Below are 19,035 nucleotides of genomic sequence, written 5' to 3'. Positions count from 1 at the left end.
CTGTGTACCCTGTGTGAGCCTGGTGCCCATGGAGTCCGAAAAGGCATCATATCCCTTCGTGCTGGGTTACCATGTGGGTTCTAGGCATTGAACCCGAGTCCTCTAGAAGAGGAGCCAGTGTTCTTAACCACTGAGCCATCTCTCCAGTCCATGGGGTTTTTATAGTGAAACATGTATCTTCGAGGCTCTGTGTCCAAATGTATACCTTTGTTTTCCTTTAATGTCACAGGCATCTCTCTCTCTCTCTCTCTCTCTCTCTCTCTCTCTCTCTCTCTCTCTCTCACACACACACACACACACACACACACACACACACACACACACAGTTTTTTCTGAGACAGAGCTGACTCACTATTGTAGCCAAGGATGACCTACACACACACACACACACACACACACACACACACACACACACACACACCGCTCCCCACCCCATGCTGATGTTACTGGTGTAAACCCAAGCCCAGGCTGGGATGGACTTTTTGGTTTATCTGAGTCCCCATAGGTACTTTTTTTTTTCAGCACTGCGGAACTGATGGGCATCCCTATAAGTAAATCTGTATGTCCTTCCATTACTTTTTTTTTTTAATGTGCATTGGTGTTTTTCTGTGGGTGTCTCATCCCCTGAAACTGGAATTACAAACAAGTGTGAGCTGTCATATGGGACCTCTGAAAGAGCAGCCAGTGTTCTTAACCGCTGAGCCATCTCTCCAGCCCCCTCCATGACTCTTCTTTAAGACAAGATTTGGGGTTTCTGGATGAGGGTATCTTGGTGAGTTTTTGCTTCGTAGCTGCTGTCTGACACCCTTGTGCTCCGCAGCGATGTCAGCACAACACAGCTGGTGAGTTTTGTGAACTGTGCGCAACTGGCTACTACGGAGATGCCACGGCCGGGACGCCTGAAGACTGCCAGCCATGTGCCTGCCCACTGACCAACCCAGAGAACATGTGCGTACCTGGCTCACATCCAAGAATGAACTCCTGCTGGAGGATGGGGGAGCGAGATGGGGAGTGGGCTCCTGCGGCCTGACATTTGCCTGCCTGCCCCAGGTTCTCCCGTACCTGTGAGAGCCTTGGAGCTGGAGGGTACCGCTGCACGGCCTGTGAACCCGGCTACACCGGCCAGTACTGTGAACAGTAAGTTCCACAGGAGGAGTGGGGAGTGAAGGTATAAATGAGAGGCTCCCAGGTGAGAGTCCTACAGGGTGTGGCTCAGAAAAGCCTCTACCAGGATCGTGTCCCTCCCTGCCCCAAACACTTCCCACAGTCATACTGCCCTTGGGATGAGGTGGGGCTTATGACTTAACCATGCTTCAGGCACGCCCATTCCACCCCACTCCTCACACCAGACAGGATAAGCTGAATTGTTTTTTGTTTTGTTTTGTTGTTAAGGCACAGGCCTCACCATGTAGCCCTCTACCACCTTCTTGAATTCTTAGTACTTGTATTGTCATGCGCTGTTGCCCGTCTGCAGAACGTTTTTAGCCTCGCAAACATGCCCTTTCCTGGCTAACTCCTTAGCCTTCAAGATTCAACCTCTTGCACTTATTCAACACTTTTTGGAGGGGGTAGGAAGTTTAAGACAGGGTCTCAGTATAAAACCTAAGTTGGCCTCTAACTCTGTGTAATCCAGGCTGGCCTGAAACCTCAGCCTCTTAAATTACAGGTGTGGGTTGCCATGCAGGGCTCAACACATTTTTATTGAGCATCTACTGTGTGTGTGTGCTGTGTCCTGAAGTGCTGAGGATAAACTGGCAAACAGAACAGATTCTGTGTCAGCCCTACAGAGTCTGCAACCCAAAATAGGAGGTGAATGGGGGCAGAGGCAGGAGAACAGCTACAAGATACACATTTCCAAATGTGATCTGTTCTCTGGAAGCTGTGCGCAGCATGCTGCAGGAAACCCAAAGCAGCATAGGAGCCATGCTTTGTAGTCTCTCTGGGCTCCCTGGGTCCACATGGCCCCTCCCTCGTTCTCAGTTTACATGAAGTTTCTATGCCGTTTCCTGATTAATCCTCAGACCAGAGACCTTGCCATGTCTCCTGTTGTGCCTCCACACCGAGCATGGTGTCTGGGGCATACTAACTCCCTAATAACTGTTTGTTGAATGAATGCTTCCCTGGAGAATAGCAGGCTTACCTCTTCCATTACCCAGCCCCCTAGCAACTTCTGTCTCAGCTCACTGAGGCTGTGTATTGGAACCTCTGTGGTCCCCAGAGTCCTTCTAGAACCCTGAGCTTCCTCCATATACCATGGCAGCTGGCTGAACTGGCTCCTCAAGTTCACTGTTAGACACTAGATCCCTTGGGGATTACAGAGCTGGTTCTCGTTCCTCCTAACAGGTGTGCCCCAGGCTATGAGGGTAACCCCAATGTGCAAGGAGGCCGGTGCCAGCCACTGAGTAAGTAGGACCATGACACAGGGTGGTGAGAGAGGGGGTCATGGACCCTCGGGAGTGTGAGGAATAGAGTTCTGAGGTTGGGAGACCAGTGTCAGGGACACTGCTTTATATTGGGGTCTTCCTGGCTGAATGGTTTCCTTCCCCCACTCCATTAGCAAAAGACTTCTTGGAGGTTCAGATCCATCCCTCTCGGAGCGTGGTTCCCCAAGGAGGCCCACACTCCCTGAGGTGCCAGGTCAACGGCAGTCCACCTCACTACTTCTACTGGTCCCGTGAAGATGGGCGGCCCATATCCAGTGGTGCTCAGCAGCGGCATCAAGGTAGTCACAAACCTACAGCCTCTTCTGTCCCATGAGTCAGCCCTGTTCCTGTCCTATTGGGCCATGTGGAGCTGGGCCCTGACAAGCGTCTCCCCACCCCAGGCTCTGAGCTTCACTTCCCTAGCGTGCAGCCCTCCGATGCCGGTGTCTACATCTGCACCTGCCAAAACCTGCATCACACCAGCAACAGCAGGGCTGAGCTCCTGGTCACTGGTGAGCCCCTGCTTCCCTGCCCCTGCTACCATCTGCCTAGAGAGGACAGTGGCCACTGGACAAGGACAATAGCTGTGAAGATGGGAGGGAAGTACATGAGGGGGGTGGATTTACACATTGCAGAGACAGAATCTCCGGGACTCACTATGATCCTTAAGGCTTAAGAGAGAAGACACCGCCTGGGGTATGGGTGCCATTTACTGGGATGAGGAAGGCTCCGCAAGTTTCTTTATTTGGGTTCCCCAAAGCTGAGGCAGTGTAGGATTCCAGCAAAGGAAGGGGCAGAGAAGAAGTGACCAACAGGGAGGACATGGTCAAGGGAATAGCCACCATAAGTGGCTTTTGCCAAGTTGTTTAATGTGGCTGAGGAAATTGGGAACCCCAGATTTCTATGTCCTGTCTGGTCTGTGTACACCAGCTTGTCTTGGTCATTGGCTAAGTCCTATTTAGGACAAGAGCCAAGATAGCATCCACTAAACTCCAAGGCCAGCTTGTCAAGCTGGAGAGGAAGGACAGAAAAAGCCAGAAGAGCCGCCAGTGAGATTGGAGGAAGAAGGGGAGAGAAGTCTAGGGTGTGAGCTGGAGTAAAGGCTCCTGGGAGAGCTGCTCAGCCAGTGCAGCAATAGGACGTATTGTATAAGCAGGGAGATGGTGTGAAGATTGGACTCTGGCAGAACAGACTGACAGAGGTGGAAACTCAATTGGAGTAGACACAGGAACATGTGGAAACTCTTGCAAGAGCCAGGTCAGAACAGGGTGTGGCAGCACCTACGTTAAATACCCAGGCTCAGGAGGCTTTGGTAGGTGGATCTCTAGATGGAAGCCAACCTGGACTATGTAGCAAGACCCTGTCTAGAAAAAAAGAAAAAGTCACCAGGTGGTGGTGACGCAGGCCTTTAATCCCAGCACTCGGGAGGCAGAGGCAGGAGGATCTCTGAGTTCAAGGCTGGCCTGGTCTACAGAGTGAGTTACCAGGACAGCCAGGGCTACACAGAGAAACCCTGTCGAGAGAGAGAGAGAGAGAGAGAGAGAGAGAGAGAGAGGAGAGAATAAAAAAAAGGGAATAAAAAGTCCTAGCTCAGAAGAGAGGTCAAGTAAGCAATGGGGCAGTATCTGGAAGTACATGGAACTATGGACATTTCTAGAACACATTGGACTATGAAGCAGTGGCAGGAGGCAGGGGTTGATGTGACACCAGAGGAAGGAAGGATCCAGTGCTCTGAAATGAAGGGTGGGGTGGGGCATGCAGGGACCAGAGAGGAGTAAGGGGGGGGTTAGACGGGGGGGGGGGGGCCGGGAAAGCTAGAGATGCACCTGATGACTGGTGGTTTCTGCTTTCTGAACAAGTGCACGTTGAAGCCATGGGCTTTAAGGTGGGATGGTGGGCAGGAAGGTTGAGGGAGATGGAAGGAGGTAAGAAATAGCTATCTGGGGACGCAAACTAGATGGAGAAGTCAGTTGCAATGAAGTGTGAAGCGCTAAGAGCTATTTTGTGTCCTGGGATGATGAACTGCAGCCAGTGCACTCCCACTGGACCACATGCTGGTTGCTCAATGCCTGAAGGGAGAGACGTGGGTAGTGGGGTCTAGGGAGGCACCAGGGAGTGGAATGGCATCCCAGCTGTACTAGAAAGGAAGAGATATCCCGAGGAGGTGGGCTGGGAATGTGGCTTAGCTAGTAGAGGGCTTCCCAATCACACACAAAGCCTTATGTTCGAACCACACAAAAACCAGATGTTGGGGCTGGAGATATGGCTCAGTGGTTAAGAGCATACATTGCTCTTCCAGTGTAGGTGGCTTACGACCACCTGTAACTCCAACTTGGATCTGATACCCTCTTCTGACCTCTGCAGGCATTTATACTCACACGTATATAGACATAATCTATATATGCACATATACACACACACATATATTATTACTTAAAAACTAGGTATGGTAGTACAAACCTGTAATCCCAGCATTTGGGAGGCTGAGGCAGGAGGATCAAAAGTTTAAGGTTATTTTTAGCTACATAAGGAGTTTGAAACCAGCCTGCAGCAATGAGAGTCTATTTTAAAAGAGAATGAGCTGGGAGGTGGTGGCCCACACCTTTAGTTCCAGAACACAGGAGGCAGAGGCAGGCAGATCTCTGTGAGTTTAAGGCCAGCCTGGTCTACAGAGTGAGCTCCAGGACAGGCTCCAAAGCTACAGAGAAACCCTGTCTCGAAAAACCGAGAGAGAGAGAAAGACAGCTTACACAAGGGACAGAGGCAGGAAGATCTGAATTTGAAGCCATCCTGGTCTACATGGTGAGTTCCAGGCCAGTCAGGGAAACGGAATAAGATCTGTCTTATAGAAGAGAACGGGAAAGCAGGCCTAAGAGAAAGTGACACAGCAGGCTTGTGGAACTCACTGGAGACCTCCCATTCACAGAGGCTCCCAGCAAGCCCATCACAGTGACCGTGGAGGAGCAGAGGAGCCAGAGTGTGCGGCCTGGAGCTGATGTCACCTTTATCTGCACAGCCAAGAGCAAAGTGAGCAGACAGGGAGCAGTGGGGGAGTCTGTCTCGTGGGCACCCTGAGCCCACGCATGTCCCTCACCCTGATGCTTCCCTGCAGTCTCCAGCCTACACCCTGGTATGGACCCGCCTGCATAATGGGAAGCTGCCCTCTCGTGCTATGGACTTCAACGGCATCCTGACCATCCGCAATGTGCAGCCAAGTGATGCGGGCACCTACGTGTGTACTGGCTCCAACATGTTCGCCATGGACCAGGGCACAGCCACGCTGCATGTTCAGGGTATGCCTTGTTGTGATCTGAGTCTGGCCCCAGGGATCCCCTACATGCTCTAGGCTCTGAAGAAGCGGGGACAGAGAGGGACAAACTGTGTCTTGGACCTCCTGAAGTGTATGTCAGGGGAAGTGAGAGAGCAGAAACAAGACGCTTGTGTGTGGTGATGAATGCCAGGGGTGAGAGGGATTGGAGGGTTGGGATAGCACTAAGTGAGGGGAAGATGCAGGCCTGTTATCCCAGCAGTTGGAGGTTGAGGCTGAAGCACTGTGAGTCTGGGCAACATTGTGAACCCTCTTCCGAAAAAGAGGAGTTCGAGTACTATGGGTGGGCCTTAGATAAGGAAGCAATTGGCCCATGAAATTTTCAAAGCCCTCTCCAGCTACTGGGTGGACAAATGGCTATGCCGGGCTAGAGCAGAAGCTGCGACAGGCAAGGGGCTATCGGTGGAGAAAAGTCCCCACCCTGATCATATCTCATCCTTGCTCCTGGCTTGTTAGTTTCAGGTACCTCAACTGCCCCTGTGGTCTCCATACACCCGCCACAGCTCACTGTGCAGCCTGGACAACTGGCTGAGTTCCGCTGTAGTGCCACAGGGAACCCCACACCCACTCTGGAATGGACAGGTGAGGCTGTGATGGGAGTGACACTCAGACCCTGGCGTTTTTTGAGTGAGGGGTACAGGGCAGGAGTCGGCCCATTCCCGGGGTATGCTGACCCGTGTTCCCACACCAGGAGGACCTAGTGGCCAGCTTCCTCAGAAGGCTCAGATCCACGGTGGCATCCTGCGCCTGCCAGCAATCGAGCCCTCAGATCAGGGCCAGTACCTGTGCCGCGCCCTCAGCAGTGCGGGGCAGCATGTAGCTAGGGCCATGCTTCAGGTGCACGGTGAGAGAGCAGGCCTTGAGGTGGGGGCAGGGCTGGGGGAGGCTCAGAGAGGCATCCTCATAGGGGTTCTGTCTGCAGGGGGCAGTGGACCCAGGGTCCAGGTGAGCCCCGAGAGGACCCAGGTGTACGAGGGCCACACAGTCAGGCTGTACTGCAGGGCAGCAGGAGTGCCCAGTGCCAGCATCACCTGGAGGAAGGAGGGAGGCAGCCTGCCCCCACAGGTGAGCCACCCAGCTGTCCCAGGTCAGTGGGGTCAACAGAGTCCCAGCACTCAACCACCTGTCCCTCCATGGTCTCTCCCTCCTCAGGCTCCCTGTACTTACTATGTAGATCCCATACCCCAGTCACCCTTGACCCCACTCACCCCTTTACTGCTCGATTCCAGGATCCCCATTCCATGTGCCTGTATCCTAATAGTCCCCAATTCCGTGGTTCTTGGAGTCCCACTGAGCCTTGATCTTGGTGTAGGACTTGCTCCCTCCAAGTCTGCCAGTAGCAGACCCCCTCCCAATACCTGAGCACTCTCTCCATGTGGTAGGCCCGGTCAGACAACACAGAAATCCCCACGCTGCTCATCCCAGCCATCACACCTGCTGATGCTGGCTTCTACCTCTGTGTGGCCACCAGCCCCACAGGCACCGCTCAGGCCCGAATTCAGGTGGTCGTTCTCTCAGGTATGGGACCTCCTCCAGGGCTAACATTATGGGTAAGGTGAGCCAAGCCTCACTTGAGGTATGCTCATCTCACTGTGGCCACAGCCTCAGGTACCAGCTCGGTGCCAGTCAGGATCGAGTCTTCATCGCCATCTGTGACTGAAGGACAGACTCTTGACCTCAACTGTGCAGTGATGGGGCTGACCTATACCCAGGTCACATGGTATAAGCGAGGGGGCAGCCTACCTCCCCACGCCCAGGTAGGATGCTTTTCCAGCCTAAGGCTGGGACTGGGGTACAGGGGCACTGGCTGCGGATAGCCTTAGGGTGTAGGGGGTTTTGGGTGCTTCAGCTGCCAAGCTCTCCTGTGCTTTAGGACCAGGACAGTTCCCACCCTCCTGGCTCCCAGCCTAGTGTGAATGGCTCAGAGTGGAGCCTATAAGTTGGATGACTGAACTACTGAGGCTCAGTGGGAGTGGTAATCACAGCCCATCCTCACCTCTGCCCCCACCTTGCCCAGGTCCACGGCTCCAGGCTGCGGCTCCCCCGGGTCTCACCAGCGGACTCTGGAGAATATGTGTGCCGAGTAGAGAGTGACTTGGGCCCCAAGGAGGCTTCCATTGTTGTCTCTGTCCTTCACGGTGTCCATTCAGGCCCCAGTTACACCCCAGGTGAGATGCCAGCAGGGCTGAGTGGGGCAGAGCCATTGGCTCTCCCAGCTGCAGGGAAGGATGCTACGATCTCTCCAAGATCATCAGGATGCAGTCTTCCTGTTACCCTCTGCTGCTTGCTCCAGAAGCCAGAAGTCTTGGGGTAGAGTAGATGCTGACCCAGTTTGCCTCAAGCCCAATAAGACTCTACCTGCAAAACACAGTGTTGGCTTTCACACTGAGCCGGGAGTTAGGCTGACCTGGGTTCAAATCTGGGTTCTGCCCCCTTTTCAACCTTGAGCTGGTTCTTCGACCTCTGTCAACCTCATTTTCCCGCTCTGTGTAGACTGTGCCATTTGTAGGTTACCTGCTGGGTATGGGTGTGGTTTTAACACCTATCAGGTCAGAAAGTGCTTGGCTTGATGGGAACTGTGAAGCCATCAGGGTATGGTTAGGGGACATGGGGCCCGTGAAGCGTGTTGGGAAACTATAGTTGGTGTTCTGAGAAGAGAGCAGCAGCATTACTGTGCATCCTATTGCCTGGCCTGAGAAAGTTCTTGGGTCCCTACATCTTATCACCTCAAGCTAGAGCCTGGAGCTAGTGGTGGGGAAAGAAAGGTGCACACGACTCTGCTCAGGGTACCAATAAGATTCACGCTGGGCCTCTAACCGCCCTCTCTGTGTCCAGCCACTGGCAGCACCCCACCTATCCGCATTGAGTCTTCATCCTCCCATGTGGCTGAGGGGCAAACCTTGGATCTGAACTGTGTGGTGCCTGGGCAGGCACAGGTGACATGGCGCAAACGTGGAGGCAGCCTTCCTGCCCGGCACCAGGTAAAGCCATCCAGGGCCAACCTGCTAGAGGGGATGGATGGGGACACTTTGGGCCCTGCTTAACCCTCAGTCCTCCCTATCCACACAGACCCACGGTCCCCTGCTGAGACTACACCAGGTGTCCCCTGCTGACTCGGGCGAGTACGTGTGCCATGTGGTCCTTGGCTCTGAGCACATAGAGTCCTCTGTTCTGGTCACCATTGAACCTTCCGAGGCCATCCCTGGTGAGTGGCTCCCAGTGATACAGAAAGCTGTGAGAGGCAGAAGTCTTCCAGGGAGTAATGTCCCCATCTATGGCTCCTACTGCTACCTGGGGATAGTAGGCCACCCAGGCTTTGGCTTTAGGCCAACTGCTTTGTCTGAATGACCCATATTTCCCATCATGCTATCCCTGGCCATGTCACTCCCTTGGTTTCTACTCCTGCCTCCCCCCTCCACCCTAGCCTTACTCCTGCCTGTCTTTTCTTTTCTTTCTTTTTTGTTTGTTTTTTTGTTTTTGTTTGTTTGTTTGTTTTAGTTTTGTTTTCAAGACAGGGTTTCTCTGTGTAACAGCCCTGGCTGTCCTGGAACTCATGCTGTAGACCAGGCTGGCCTTGAACTCATAGAGATCTGCCTCTGCCTCTGACTACTGAGTGCTGGGATTAAAGGCGTGCGCCACCCCATCTGGCCCCTGCCTGTCTTATTTACTTACTTTGTCTCTCTTCCTGCTTCCTGTGAGATCCTCATCCTGAGTCCTCCAACAGAGTACTGAGCTGAGGGCTTCAAGCCAGGGCTGTCAAGTTTCTGAAATGGAGGCCTGACCTCAGATTACAAGGCTGAGCCAGATCCAAGAGGGAGTTCCAGCCCTGGAGCTTGGGAAGTATCTATTACCTTCCCACTGTCCCTACAGCCCCTGGACCTGTCCTGCCTGTCAGAATTGAGTCTTCATCCTCCACAGTGGCTGAGGGTCAGACGCTAGATCTCAACTGTGTGGTGGCGGGACAAGCCCATGCGCAGGTCACATGGTACAAACGTGGGGGCAGCCTGCCTGCCCGGCATCAGGTACTCACTCCTAGAATGTGGAAGGGTCCATGGGTGGTAAGCTATACTGGGGTTACAGCCTGGCAGGCAGGTGTGGGACCCCCGCTGGGCTCTGGAAAGCCCTCTTATACTGCTCTCATGACTGTCCAGGTCCGTGGCTCCCGCCTGTACATCTTCCAGGCTTCCCCAGTAGATGCTGGAGAATATGTTTGCCGAGCAGGCAATGGACAAGAAGCCACCATCACAGTCAAGGTCACAGGCAACCAAGGGGCCAACTTTGCCTACCGTGAGTAGCCCACTTGGCTAGGCTGGGATGTGGAGAGGAAGGAAGGGGAGGCTGGTGTGGCTTTAGAGAATCCATCTGTTTATGACTTTTCTTCCAGCCCCGGGTAGCACGCCACGCATTCGTATTGAGTCATCTTCCTCTCATGTGGCTGAAGGGCAGACCCTGGATCTAAACTGTGTGGTGCAGGGACAGGCCCATGCCCAGGTCACGTGGCACAAGCGAGGAGGCAGCCTGCCTGCCCGGCACCAGGTAGAGGATAGAGGGCAAAGGAGCCGAGAAGAAAGGGAATTGTGGGTGGGGAAAATCGATGGCATGGGCCCCATCATCCTGGTGTGGTCCACTGTGGCTAGACCTAAAGCCTAGGCAGGGCCACCCTAGGTATGAATTGTATCTGTCACCCAGGCTTGTGACCTTAGGCAAGTTGTTCAACCTCTCGGTGCTTGTAGGCTCAGGGTCTACAAGTAGAGAGCAGTCCTGTCTTCATAGTTGTCTCTGGACCAAGTTCAGCTGTGGATTCTCAGGGCTCTTGGCTTGCACAAGTACTGAGCCGTCATTGCAGCTAATCAGCTTGTGTGCTGGGGTTTTCAGCCTTTCGACCCCACTGACTGCACTATGTGATGTGCTCCCGAGGGGGGAAATGTTTGCAGTCATCAGATAGCCACTGCAGAGTCTTGACTGGGATTGGAGAGTCTGTGCTTAGCATGACACAGTGTGGGAAGATGCATGCCAGTTCTCAAGGGCTTCTCCCAGCAGCCTCCACTCCTAGCACAAGACTGGATTGACCCAGAGCTGATGGTGAGCCCAGGGGCTCACAGGGGGATGCAGTTTGCAGATTGTGGGTGTTGTGTTGGGGTCCTGGGAGAATTCCTCCCTAATGCCACCCTCTCTCTGCCAGACCCATGGCTCCCTGCTGCGGCTGTACCAGGTGTCTCCTATTGACTCAGGAGAATATGTGTGCCGGGTGGAGGGAGGGCCTGTGCCTCTGGAGAGCTCGGTCCTTGTCACCATTGAGCCTGCAGGCTCTGGGCCTGGTGAGTAGCCATGTTGGGAGGGGACGGGAAGTGCATGGGGCTGGACACCACACAAGGAGACTCTCCACTGCAGCCATGACATGACAAGACCCAGAGGCAGCATGCCTACCTTGCCTCCATGAGTCCAGTGGGCTCCTGTCCCCACCCACACCCATCTCTCATCTGCCGGGAACCGACACTCTGCCCTCTGTTGCTAGCACTCGGGGTCACCCCTCCAGTCCGAATCGAGACATCTCCCTCCCACGTGGCAGAAGGGCAGAGCTTGGACCTGAACTGCCTTGTTGCTGGGCAGGCTCACCCCCAGATCTCCTGGCACAAACGTGGGGGCAGCCTCCCTGCCCGGCATCAGGTAGGAGGTGGAAAGCCAAGGAAGAGCCTAAAGAGCCCTCATAACTGGGGAACAAAGAGCACAGACTGTGAATTTAACCATATTGTAGTTCAGATGCACTCGTCACTTGCCTGCTGGGTGACCTTGAGCCAGTTGCATGACTTCTCTGATTCTTAGGGTCACCTGTCAAACGACTTCCTGTCAACAAGTGCTGATTGAGTCTCTGCAAGCCCTGTGTGCATTTAGGTGGCAGGCTCAATGTGACTTAACCAGTCATAACCTGTACAACCCCTAGCTAACTTAGCTAACTGGGCTGGGGGGGAACCAGGCAAGGGAACTAGAGTCTGGTGGGTGGCTGCCATGCTGGTCTCTCAACCTGGTGCCTTTATCCCACTCCTCTCAGGTACATGGCTCAAGGTTGAGGCTGCTCCAGGTGACCCCAGCTGACTCCGGGGAGTATGTGTGCCGTGTGGTCAGTGGCTCGGGCACCCACGAAGCTTCTGTCCTTGTCACCATCCAGCAGCGCCTCATCCCCTCTCACTGTGAGTGTCTTAGCAATTGCAGTGACTAACAGGGGCTGTGAGGGGCCCAGCTGCACCCTCAGTCTGCATTCTGTCTCATTCCAGCCCAGAGCGTGGTGCACCCAGTTCGCATTGAGTCCTCGTCACCCTCACTGGCCAATGGGCACACACTGGACCTGAACTGCCTGGTGGCCAGCCACGCCCCCCACACCATCACCTGGTATAAGCGTGGAGGCAGCTTACCCAGCCGGCATCAGGTACAGAGCCAATGGACAGGACAGCAGTCTGGCAGGCAGTCCAGAGTGGATTCTAGCCCTTAGTCCTGTGCTCATTCAGTCACTCAACAAACACTGAGCATCTCTGCTGGGTAGACTTGGACTGGCACTGGGGTACAGATTGATCCTGCTGGCCCTGGTTCGGGCTCCTCTGAAGCCACTGCTTGTGCCTGGCACTGCTGAGCCCTCATACAGCTGGTGGTCTAAAGGGAAGCTGACATACTAAATGACAGCAGGGTGTGACAGGTGTGGGGGCTCAGTAGGCCTTTGGAGGGGTGAAGTATAGGAACAGCACAAAGACTAGAGGCTTCGTCCATAGGACCCAGAGGGTGTCACACCGGGAGCCTCAGGAAGGCACTGAGGCAAGGTTGGGGAGAGGACTTCCAGGATCTGATGTCTGTAGGGCCTATGACATGTAGGTTCCACCTCCACCCACTGTCATCTGTTCCTCCAGATCGTGGGTTCCCGCCTCCGGATCCCTCAAGTGACCCCAGCGGACTCCGGAGAGTACGTGTGTCATGTCAGTAATGGCGTTGGCTCCCAGGAGACTTCGCTCATTGTCAACATCGAGAGCAGAGGTCCATCCCATGGTGAGAATGTGGTGGACAAGGGGCTGGGCAAGTGAGTGTTGGGGAGACAGAGGTCCCCAGTATTGTCACTATTGTCTAATTGCATTCTCTCCCCTACCCTCCTCTGTCCCCAGTGCCCAGTGTCTCCCCACCAATGAGGATTGAGACCTCATCTCCCATAGTGGTGGAAGGACAGACCTTGGATCTGAACTGTGTGGTGGTTGGGCAGCCCCAGGCCACTATCACATGGTACAAGCGTGGAGGCAGCCTGCCTTCCAAACACCAGGTACTAAGAGGAACTGAGGCAGTGGGGTGGCCCTTCGATCTCTCAGGATGGAGGGCTCCTTCTCACACCTAGTGTACTCCAGCCATCTGGACTTTGGGTAGACAAAAGGCAGCCTCAGCAGGGCCAGCGATGTAGCTCAGTTGGTCGTGTGCTTGCCTGGCATGAGGACTCCCTCCCTAGCGCCACAGAAAACCGGAAGTTGTGCTGTGTTGTATTCTCAGGAGGTGAGGGCAGAAGGATTAGAAGTTCAAAGTTATCCTCAGCTGTTTAGTAAGTTCCCAGGCCATTCTGGTCTGTGTGAGGACCTGAGTTCAAATTCCAGCATTCATGTAATAAGTCAGGTATGGTCCTGCACCTGCCTGTAATCCCAACATTGAAGTTGGCAGAGACAGGGTGCTTCTGGGGCTTGCTGGCTACCAGCCTAGTTGGTAAAACACTCCCAAGTTCACAGAGAGACCTTGCCTCAAAGGAACAAAGGGGACAGTAATAGTGGAGACACCTGACGGCCTCCTCTGACCTCCACATGGGGGCACAACCGTGTGCATCAGTACATCCACACCCATGCACATACATACACACTCACAAAAACACATATACACAAAAATAAGTAAGACAGCCTCAGCAGGCCTGGCAAGGGAGGTTGGAGTCAGTGGGGCCGTGGCTGCTGATCTCAGCCCTGTCTGTCTTATCCCCATCTGTCCCAGGCCCACGGCTCTCGTCTGCGGCTACACCAGGTGTCAGTGGCTGACTCCGGCGAGTATGTGTGCCGAGCCAACAACAACATTGATGCTCAGGAGACCTCCATCATGATCTCAGTCTCCCCCAGCAACAGCAGCCCCTCTGGTAGGTCTGACTCCTGATCCAGGAAAGGGACAGGGAAACACAATTCCCTCGGAAGAGAAACCTTGAGTTGAAGCCCACAGACCTGGGTGTAGGTGAAGGCAAGGGTTTACAAAGAGTGTCTGTGTTCAAATCCTGCTGTGTCACTCCAGCAGTGAATAAGTTACACTTTGTTCGTAGCCTCGGTCTCCTTGACAGTGAAATGGGGACACAGATCACTGCTGCCTCATAAAGCTAAACTGTCACACTAGCCTTGTAGGCAAAAATCGTTAACAAGCCAGGCCCAATGACAAAGGCCTATAATCTTAGCTCTTTGGGAAGCTAGGACAAGAGAATCAAAAGTTCAAGTCCAGCCTATGCAATTTAGTGACACCCTATCTCAAAACCAAAGTAAAAAGAGGGCTGGGGGTGTGGCTCAGTGCTAGGGTTCTTGTCTAGCATGCAAAGACCCTGGGTTCAACCCAAGTACTACAGAAGAAAAAACAGAAAGAAATTTGGTTTGTAGGCTGGGGAGATAGCGCCATCAGTAAAGTGCTTGCCATACTCACATGAAGACCTGAGTTAGAGCCCACATAGAAAAACTGGATGCAGCCTGGCAGTAGTGGTGCACACCTTTAATCCCAGCACTCAGGAGGCAGAGGCAGGAGGATCTCTGTGAGTTTGAGGTCAGCCTGGTCTACAGAGCAAGTTCCAGGAGAGCCAGGACTGTTATATAGAGAAACTTTGTCTTGGGAAACCAAAAATTAAAAGGACAACATTCTGCACTCAGGGGGTAAGAAGCAAGCCAATCTCTATGAGTTGGAGGCCAGCCTGGGCTACAGAGTAAAACCCTGCCTCCAAAACAAATAAATAAATGAATAAAAACAAGATTGATGTCTCTGAAAAATAGCACCTAAGGTTGACTGCTACACACACACACACACACACGTACACACACACACACACACACACACACACACACACAATTTCGTTTTATGCCGAGCACAGTGGCTCACATCTGTAAATAAAAAATAAAGTCAATATAAAAGGATGTTTCCATCACCCCAGGGTACGGAAGTGTGAGGGTTAAGTGTGTTGGTCAAGGATGTGGGTACTTAGAGCAGTGCCTGGCACCCTGATGGTGCTTACCAGGGGGTAGTTGAGACTACCCTGGGCTATGGGTTTTCTGTTCTGTGGATCCTATACCCCACTTGAGAATCCAGCCCAGGCTAATCTGCTCTCCTCTGTCCTCAGCCCCAGCCGGTGCCACACCCATCAGAATCGAATCCTCTTCTTCAAATGTGGCCGAAGGACAGACTGTGGATCTGAACTGTGTGGTCCCTGGACATGCCCATGCCCAGGTCACATGGCACAAGCGAGGGGGCAGCCTCCCTGCTCGACATCAGGTATAAAATGGAAAAGAAATGAGAGAAATGCTGGCCGGGAGTGCTGGTTTGCTCTGCCCAGGAAGTAGGCATGAGACCCCTGTGGGGATACCTCACACACCTGGAGTGGAGGCTGGACCTTGGCTCCCAACCTTCCAGGCCTCTCGGTTGATATCTTATCCCTCATCCTCTGTCTTTGGCCCACCCCTGACCAGGCCTACGGCTCAAGGCTGCGGCTGCACCAGGTGTCCCCTGCTGACTCGGGCGAGTATGTGTGCAGAGTTCTGAGCAGCTCTGGCCCTCTGGAAGCTTCAGTCCTGGTCTCCATTACAGCACCTACCACTAATGCCCACGTCCCTGGTGAGGATCCCTGCATGGGTCTGGAAAGAGAGACAAGGGAGGGAGAATATCAGCTGAGCTGGGTATCTTTGAGGCCTGGAGACAGCAGGTGTCTGATTCCAGACTTCTGCCTCCTGTCTCTTGCCCTCCCTCGCTGTTCCAGAACACAGGGCCAGGCCAGACGGTATGAGTTTCTCTCTCTCTCATGGGCTTGAGAACACAGCTTTCAAGTGTGGTATCAGTGTCCCCACCTGGAGACGTCACACAAAGAACTCTCCACATTGCTGTCCTCCATGGACAAAGGACAGTGGGGCTCTTGCTAGTGGGGTTTTTACCCTCTACTATCTCGATGTATAGGCAATCTACTGAGGTCCCGAGAGCCTGGCCTTGCCCTGTGGGTTGTTAGAGGTCATTTGGGATGGTCTTGATGAGTGTATCTACTAGTTGTGGTATATTAACAACTGCGGCACCTCAGACCTGTTGTGGTTTGAGGTAGTTATTACTAGAGTGGAGCTAAGGACTAGGTTTTAAAATGGTTCAATTAAAGGAAAACAGGGGACCCAGGCATGATGTGATGTCAGTTGCTCAGATCCAATCCTCCTGCTGTTCATATTAACTGCATTTCATCCTGTTAGCCCTGAGGCTGGATGACAGTTCTCCATTTTACAGTTGGGGAAATAGAGACACAGAGGTAGCTTCCCAAAGATCACACAATAAGTGGCCATGCTAGCAGCTGAGCTCTTGCAGTCTGGCCCCAAGGTCTGCATTCCTAGCTACCACCTACTGCAGATTGGGAAGTGTCAATGGCTCTGTGGAGGGGCCTAGCCCAGTGGTTCTGGGAGTATATGGTTGCCTGGGGGTGGGGCTAGGAAAAAAGAGGGGTCCCCATCCTCAGCGAGTCCTTCCCTCCAATCTGAGTGGCCTGAAAAGGAAAAGAAGCCACCTGCCCCTTGAAACCAGTGTGCACAGTAGAGCACCCGGGAGAGACTGAGCAGCCTTAGCCACTGACCACTAGCTGTGCCCTGGCCCCAGGTGGAGTCCCGCCCATCCGCATCGAGACCTCTTCCTCCCGAGTGGCTGAGGGGCAGACCCTGGATCTAAGCTGTGTGGTTCCTGGGCAGGCCCATGCCCAGGTCACATGGCACAAACGTGGAGGCAGTCTGCCCGCCGGGCACCAGGTACAGAGCCTGGAAAGAGCAGCATGTGCCCCTCTTCCTCAACCCCAGTGATCATTTCCTGAGCCCATCCCTGAAGGGAGGGTGGCCCTAGCAGCCCGTGACAGTTTGAGAAACATTGTACAGCCACCTAGAGACAAGTGTTTGCAAACAGACCAGGCACAACAGGATTACCCCCAGTACCCAGCACTTCCTCAAGACCCTACTTCCTAAACTCTACTGTCTGTTACATAGGAGGCAGAGTTTTGTGTAGGCCAGGGCGGGGCACCTAGAGGCAAAGCAGTGCTCCCCACCCTCTCCCCTCTATGCAGGTCCACGGTCACATACTGAGGCTGAACCATGTGTCCCCAGCGGACTCTGGCGAGTACTCATGCCAAGTGACTGGCAGCTCAGGTACCCTGGAGGCTTCTGTCCTGGTCAACATTGAGTCCACTAACCCCAGGCCCATCCCTGGTGAGTGACATGGAGCAGTGGGTGATGTTGGGGATGGTGCTTTCCTGGCCTTGCTTTTTCTTCACATAGGGCCTTTATTTTGGTAGATTTTGTGGTTGCTGCTGTGTTTTGTTTCGTTTTGCTTGTTTTTTGTTTTGAGGGTTGTTTTTTTTTTGTTTTTTTTTTGTTTTTGTTTTTTTTTTTGAGACAAGGTCTCACTTTGTAGCCCTTACTGGCCTCTAACTCATGCTACTCCTCTCTCTCTGCCTCAAGTTCTGGAATTACAGACAGTTGTCAGCATACCTGTCTAGGCATGGCATTGTTCTTGGGTCATTGGCTTTCATATGGCTGAGGATCAAGCCCACCCAGGTCAAAGCTTCCATAATCTGTGTCTGGGTTACTAAGTCCTTCAATCACCCTCAATCAGTCCTGGTTCTCAGCAAGACACCTCAAAACCAGGGAAGGGACACTGCCTTGGCTGATATGGCTCAGCTGTGTCCCCTCTAAGAGTATCACCACAGTTAGGTCCTTACCCTCACCCCAGGAGCCTTGACTGTTCCCCACCTCTGTGCCTGCAGCTCCAGGACTGGCCCAGCCTATCTATATAGAGTCCTCCTCCTCCCACGTGGCTGAGGGACAGACTTTGGATCTGAACTGTGTGGTTCCTGGGCAAGCCCATGCCCAGGTCACATGGCACAAACGAGGGGGCAGCCTGCCTGCACGACACCAGGTACTTGGTCAGGGTGGGGAGAAGCCTGGAGTAGGCGAGGTCTCCTGTAGTTTCCTCTGCACCTAAGCCCCACACAGACCCCAGCATTCATGGGATCGTGGGAAACAGGTATCCATCAGGGAAGAGTGCCCCAGACCAAGAGAACAGTTGCTGAAAGACGTTCCTCCTGGCATTGCTTTACAACTAGCATTTAAACCCATGTCCCACTCAGTAAAGAGAATGTGTCAAACTCGAGAGATTCTGTGCGGGAAGCTCCTTCAGCCCACAGCTGCAGGCCTAGCTCTAGGCCTCACTTCCCTCATCTCCAGAACCCTTGATGGATTCCTTCCCTTACTCTTCTGACAGACTCATGGCTCCCTGCTGAGGCTCCACCATATCTCCCCTGCTGACTCTGGCGAGTATGTGTGCCAAGTGGCTGGTAGCTCCCGCCCTGAGCATGAAGCTTCCTTCACAGTCACAGTCCCGCCCAGCGCAGGGTCTTCCTACCGTGAGTATAGGGAATGTCCGGAGTGGGGAGGGAGGCCTAGAGCCTAGACAGGACCTACCTGAGTGGAGCCAGCCCACCCAAATGAGCCTAGAATCTGACCCTCGGGCTCCATCCAGGTCTCAGGAGCCCCGTCATCTCCATCGAGCCACCCAGCCTCACAGTGCAACAGGGCCAAGATGCCAGTTTCAAGTGCCTTATCCACGAGGGAGCAACACCCATCAACCTTGAGTGGAAGACCCGAAACCAAGAGCTGGAGGGTGAGTGGCTGGCTGCCTGGGCTGGAGGCAGGAGGGAGGGCCATTTGCTGTGAGACACAGGGTGGAAAGCTGGGTCCATGCCATGTTCCCCAGTGGCTCTGAGTGAGGCTTGAACCCATCCATGTAGTGACGGAGCAGGACCCAGAAGACTGCCAGGGCTCCCACTTACCATCTATGACTTCGAGCCCTGTGTCCAGACCCAAAGGATCAACAGTGAACTAGCCTTCCCTCCCTTGGTGTTGATGTGATAAAATACCCTGATGAAAGCAACTGTGGGGGGAAATAGGACTTATTTCAGGCCACAGCTTGGGGATTATGCTCCGTCAAGGCAGCAAGAGCTCAAAGCAGCTGGTCATGTGACAT

General features: G+C 53.6%; 1 protein-coding gene across 1 annotated transcript in view; it reads left to right on the top strand.

The window, feature by feature from the left end:
* Positions 1 to 19,035, top strand: part of Hspg2 (heparan sulfate proteoglycan 2) — a 100,050-nt gene that overhangs the window by 63,967 nt on the left and 17,048 nt on the right. Inside the window, exons 38-69 of the mRNA XM_027399760.2 lie at positions 821 to 948; positions 1,051 to 1,137; positions 2,344 to 2,402; positions 2,558 to 2,722; positions 2,825 to 2,935; positions 5,350 to 5,450; positions 5,536 to 5,716; positions 6,208 to 6,333; positions 6,443 to 6,595; positions 6,674 to 6,816; positions 7,134 to 7,269; positions 7,354 to 7,508; positions 7,769 to 7,919; positions 8,587 to 8,732; positions 8,821 to 8,956; positions 9,622 to 9,773; positions 9,903 to 10,038; positions 10,136 to 10,287; positions 10,934 to 11,069; positions 11,267 to 11,418; positions 11,801 to 11,939; positions 12,024 to 12,175; positions 12,648 to 12,783; positions 12,897 to 13,048; positions 13,753 to 13,891; positions 15,122 to 15,273; positions 15,468 to 15,612; positions 16,624 to 16,769; positions 17,078 to 17,219; positions 17,777 to 17,928; positions 18,274 to 18,415; positions 18,532 to 18,672. Of these exons, the coding sequence (XP_027255561.1) occupies positions 821 to 948; positions 1,051 to 1,137; positions 2,344 to 2,402; positions 2,558 to 2,722; positions 2,825 to 2,935; positions 5,350 to 5,450; positions 5,536 to 5,716; positions 6,208 to 6,333; positions 6,443 to 6,595; positions 6,674 to 6,816; positions 7,134 to 7,269; positions 7,354 to 7,508; positions 7,769 to 7,919; positions 8,587 to 8,732; positions 8,821 to 8,956; positions 9,622 to 9,773; positions 9,903 to 10,038; positions 10,136 to 10,287; positions 10,934 to 11,069; positions 11,267 to 11,418; positions 11,801 to 11,939; positions 12,024 to 12,175; positions 12,648 to 12,783; positions 12,897 to 13,048; positions 13,753 to 13,891; positions 15,122 to 15,273; positions 15,468 to 15,612; positions 16,624 to 16,769; positions 17,078 to 17,219; positions 17,777 to 17,928; positions 18,274 to 18,415; positions 18,532 to 18,672 (4,444 nt within the window). The remainder of the gene's footprint in view (positions 1 to 820; positions 949 to 1,050; positions 1,138 to 2,343; positions 2,403 to 2,557; positions 2,723 to 2,824; positions 2,936 to 5,349; positions 5,451 to 5,535; positions 5,717 to 6,207; positions 6,334 to 6,442; positions 6,596 to 6,673; positions 6,817 to 7,133; positions 7,270 to 7,353; positions 7,509 to 7,768; positions 7,920 to 8,586; positions 8,733 to 8,820; positions 8,957 to 9,621; positions 9,774 to 9,902; positions 10,039 to 10,135; positions 10,288 to 10,933; positions 11,070 to 11,266; positions 11,419 to 11,800; positions 11,940 to 12,023; positions 12,176 to 12,647; positions 12,784 to 12,896; positions 13,049 to 13,752; positions 13,892 to 15,121; positions 15,274 to 15,467; positions 15,613 to 16,623; positions 16,770 to 17,077; positions 17,220 to 17,776; positions 17,929 to 18,273; positions 18,416 to 18,531; positions 18,673 to 19,035) is intronic.

This window comes from Cricetulus griseus, chromosome 2 (genome assembly GCF_003668045.3).
Source record: "Cricetulus griseus strain 17A/GY chromosome 2, alternate assembly CriGri-PICRH-1.0, whole genome shotgun sequence".
Taxonomy (NCBI): domain Eukaryota; kingdom Metazoa; phylum Chordata; class Mammalia; order Rodentia; family Cricetidae; genus Cricetulus; species Cricetulus griseus.
The sequence above is the reverse complement of the archived record's forward strand: the minus strand, read 5'-3'. Positions and strand labels throughout refer to the sequence as shown.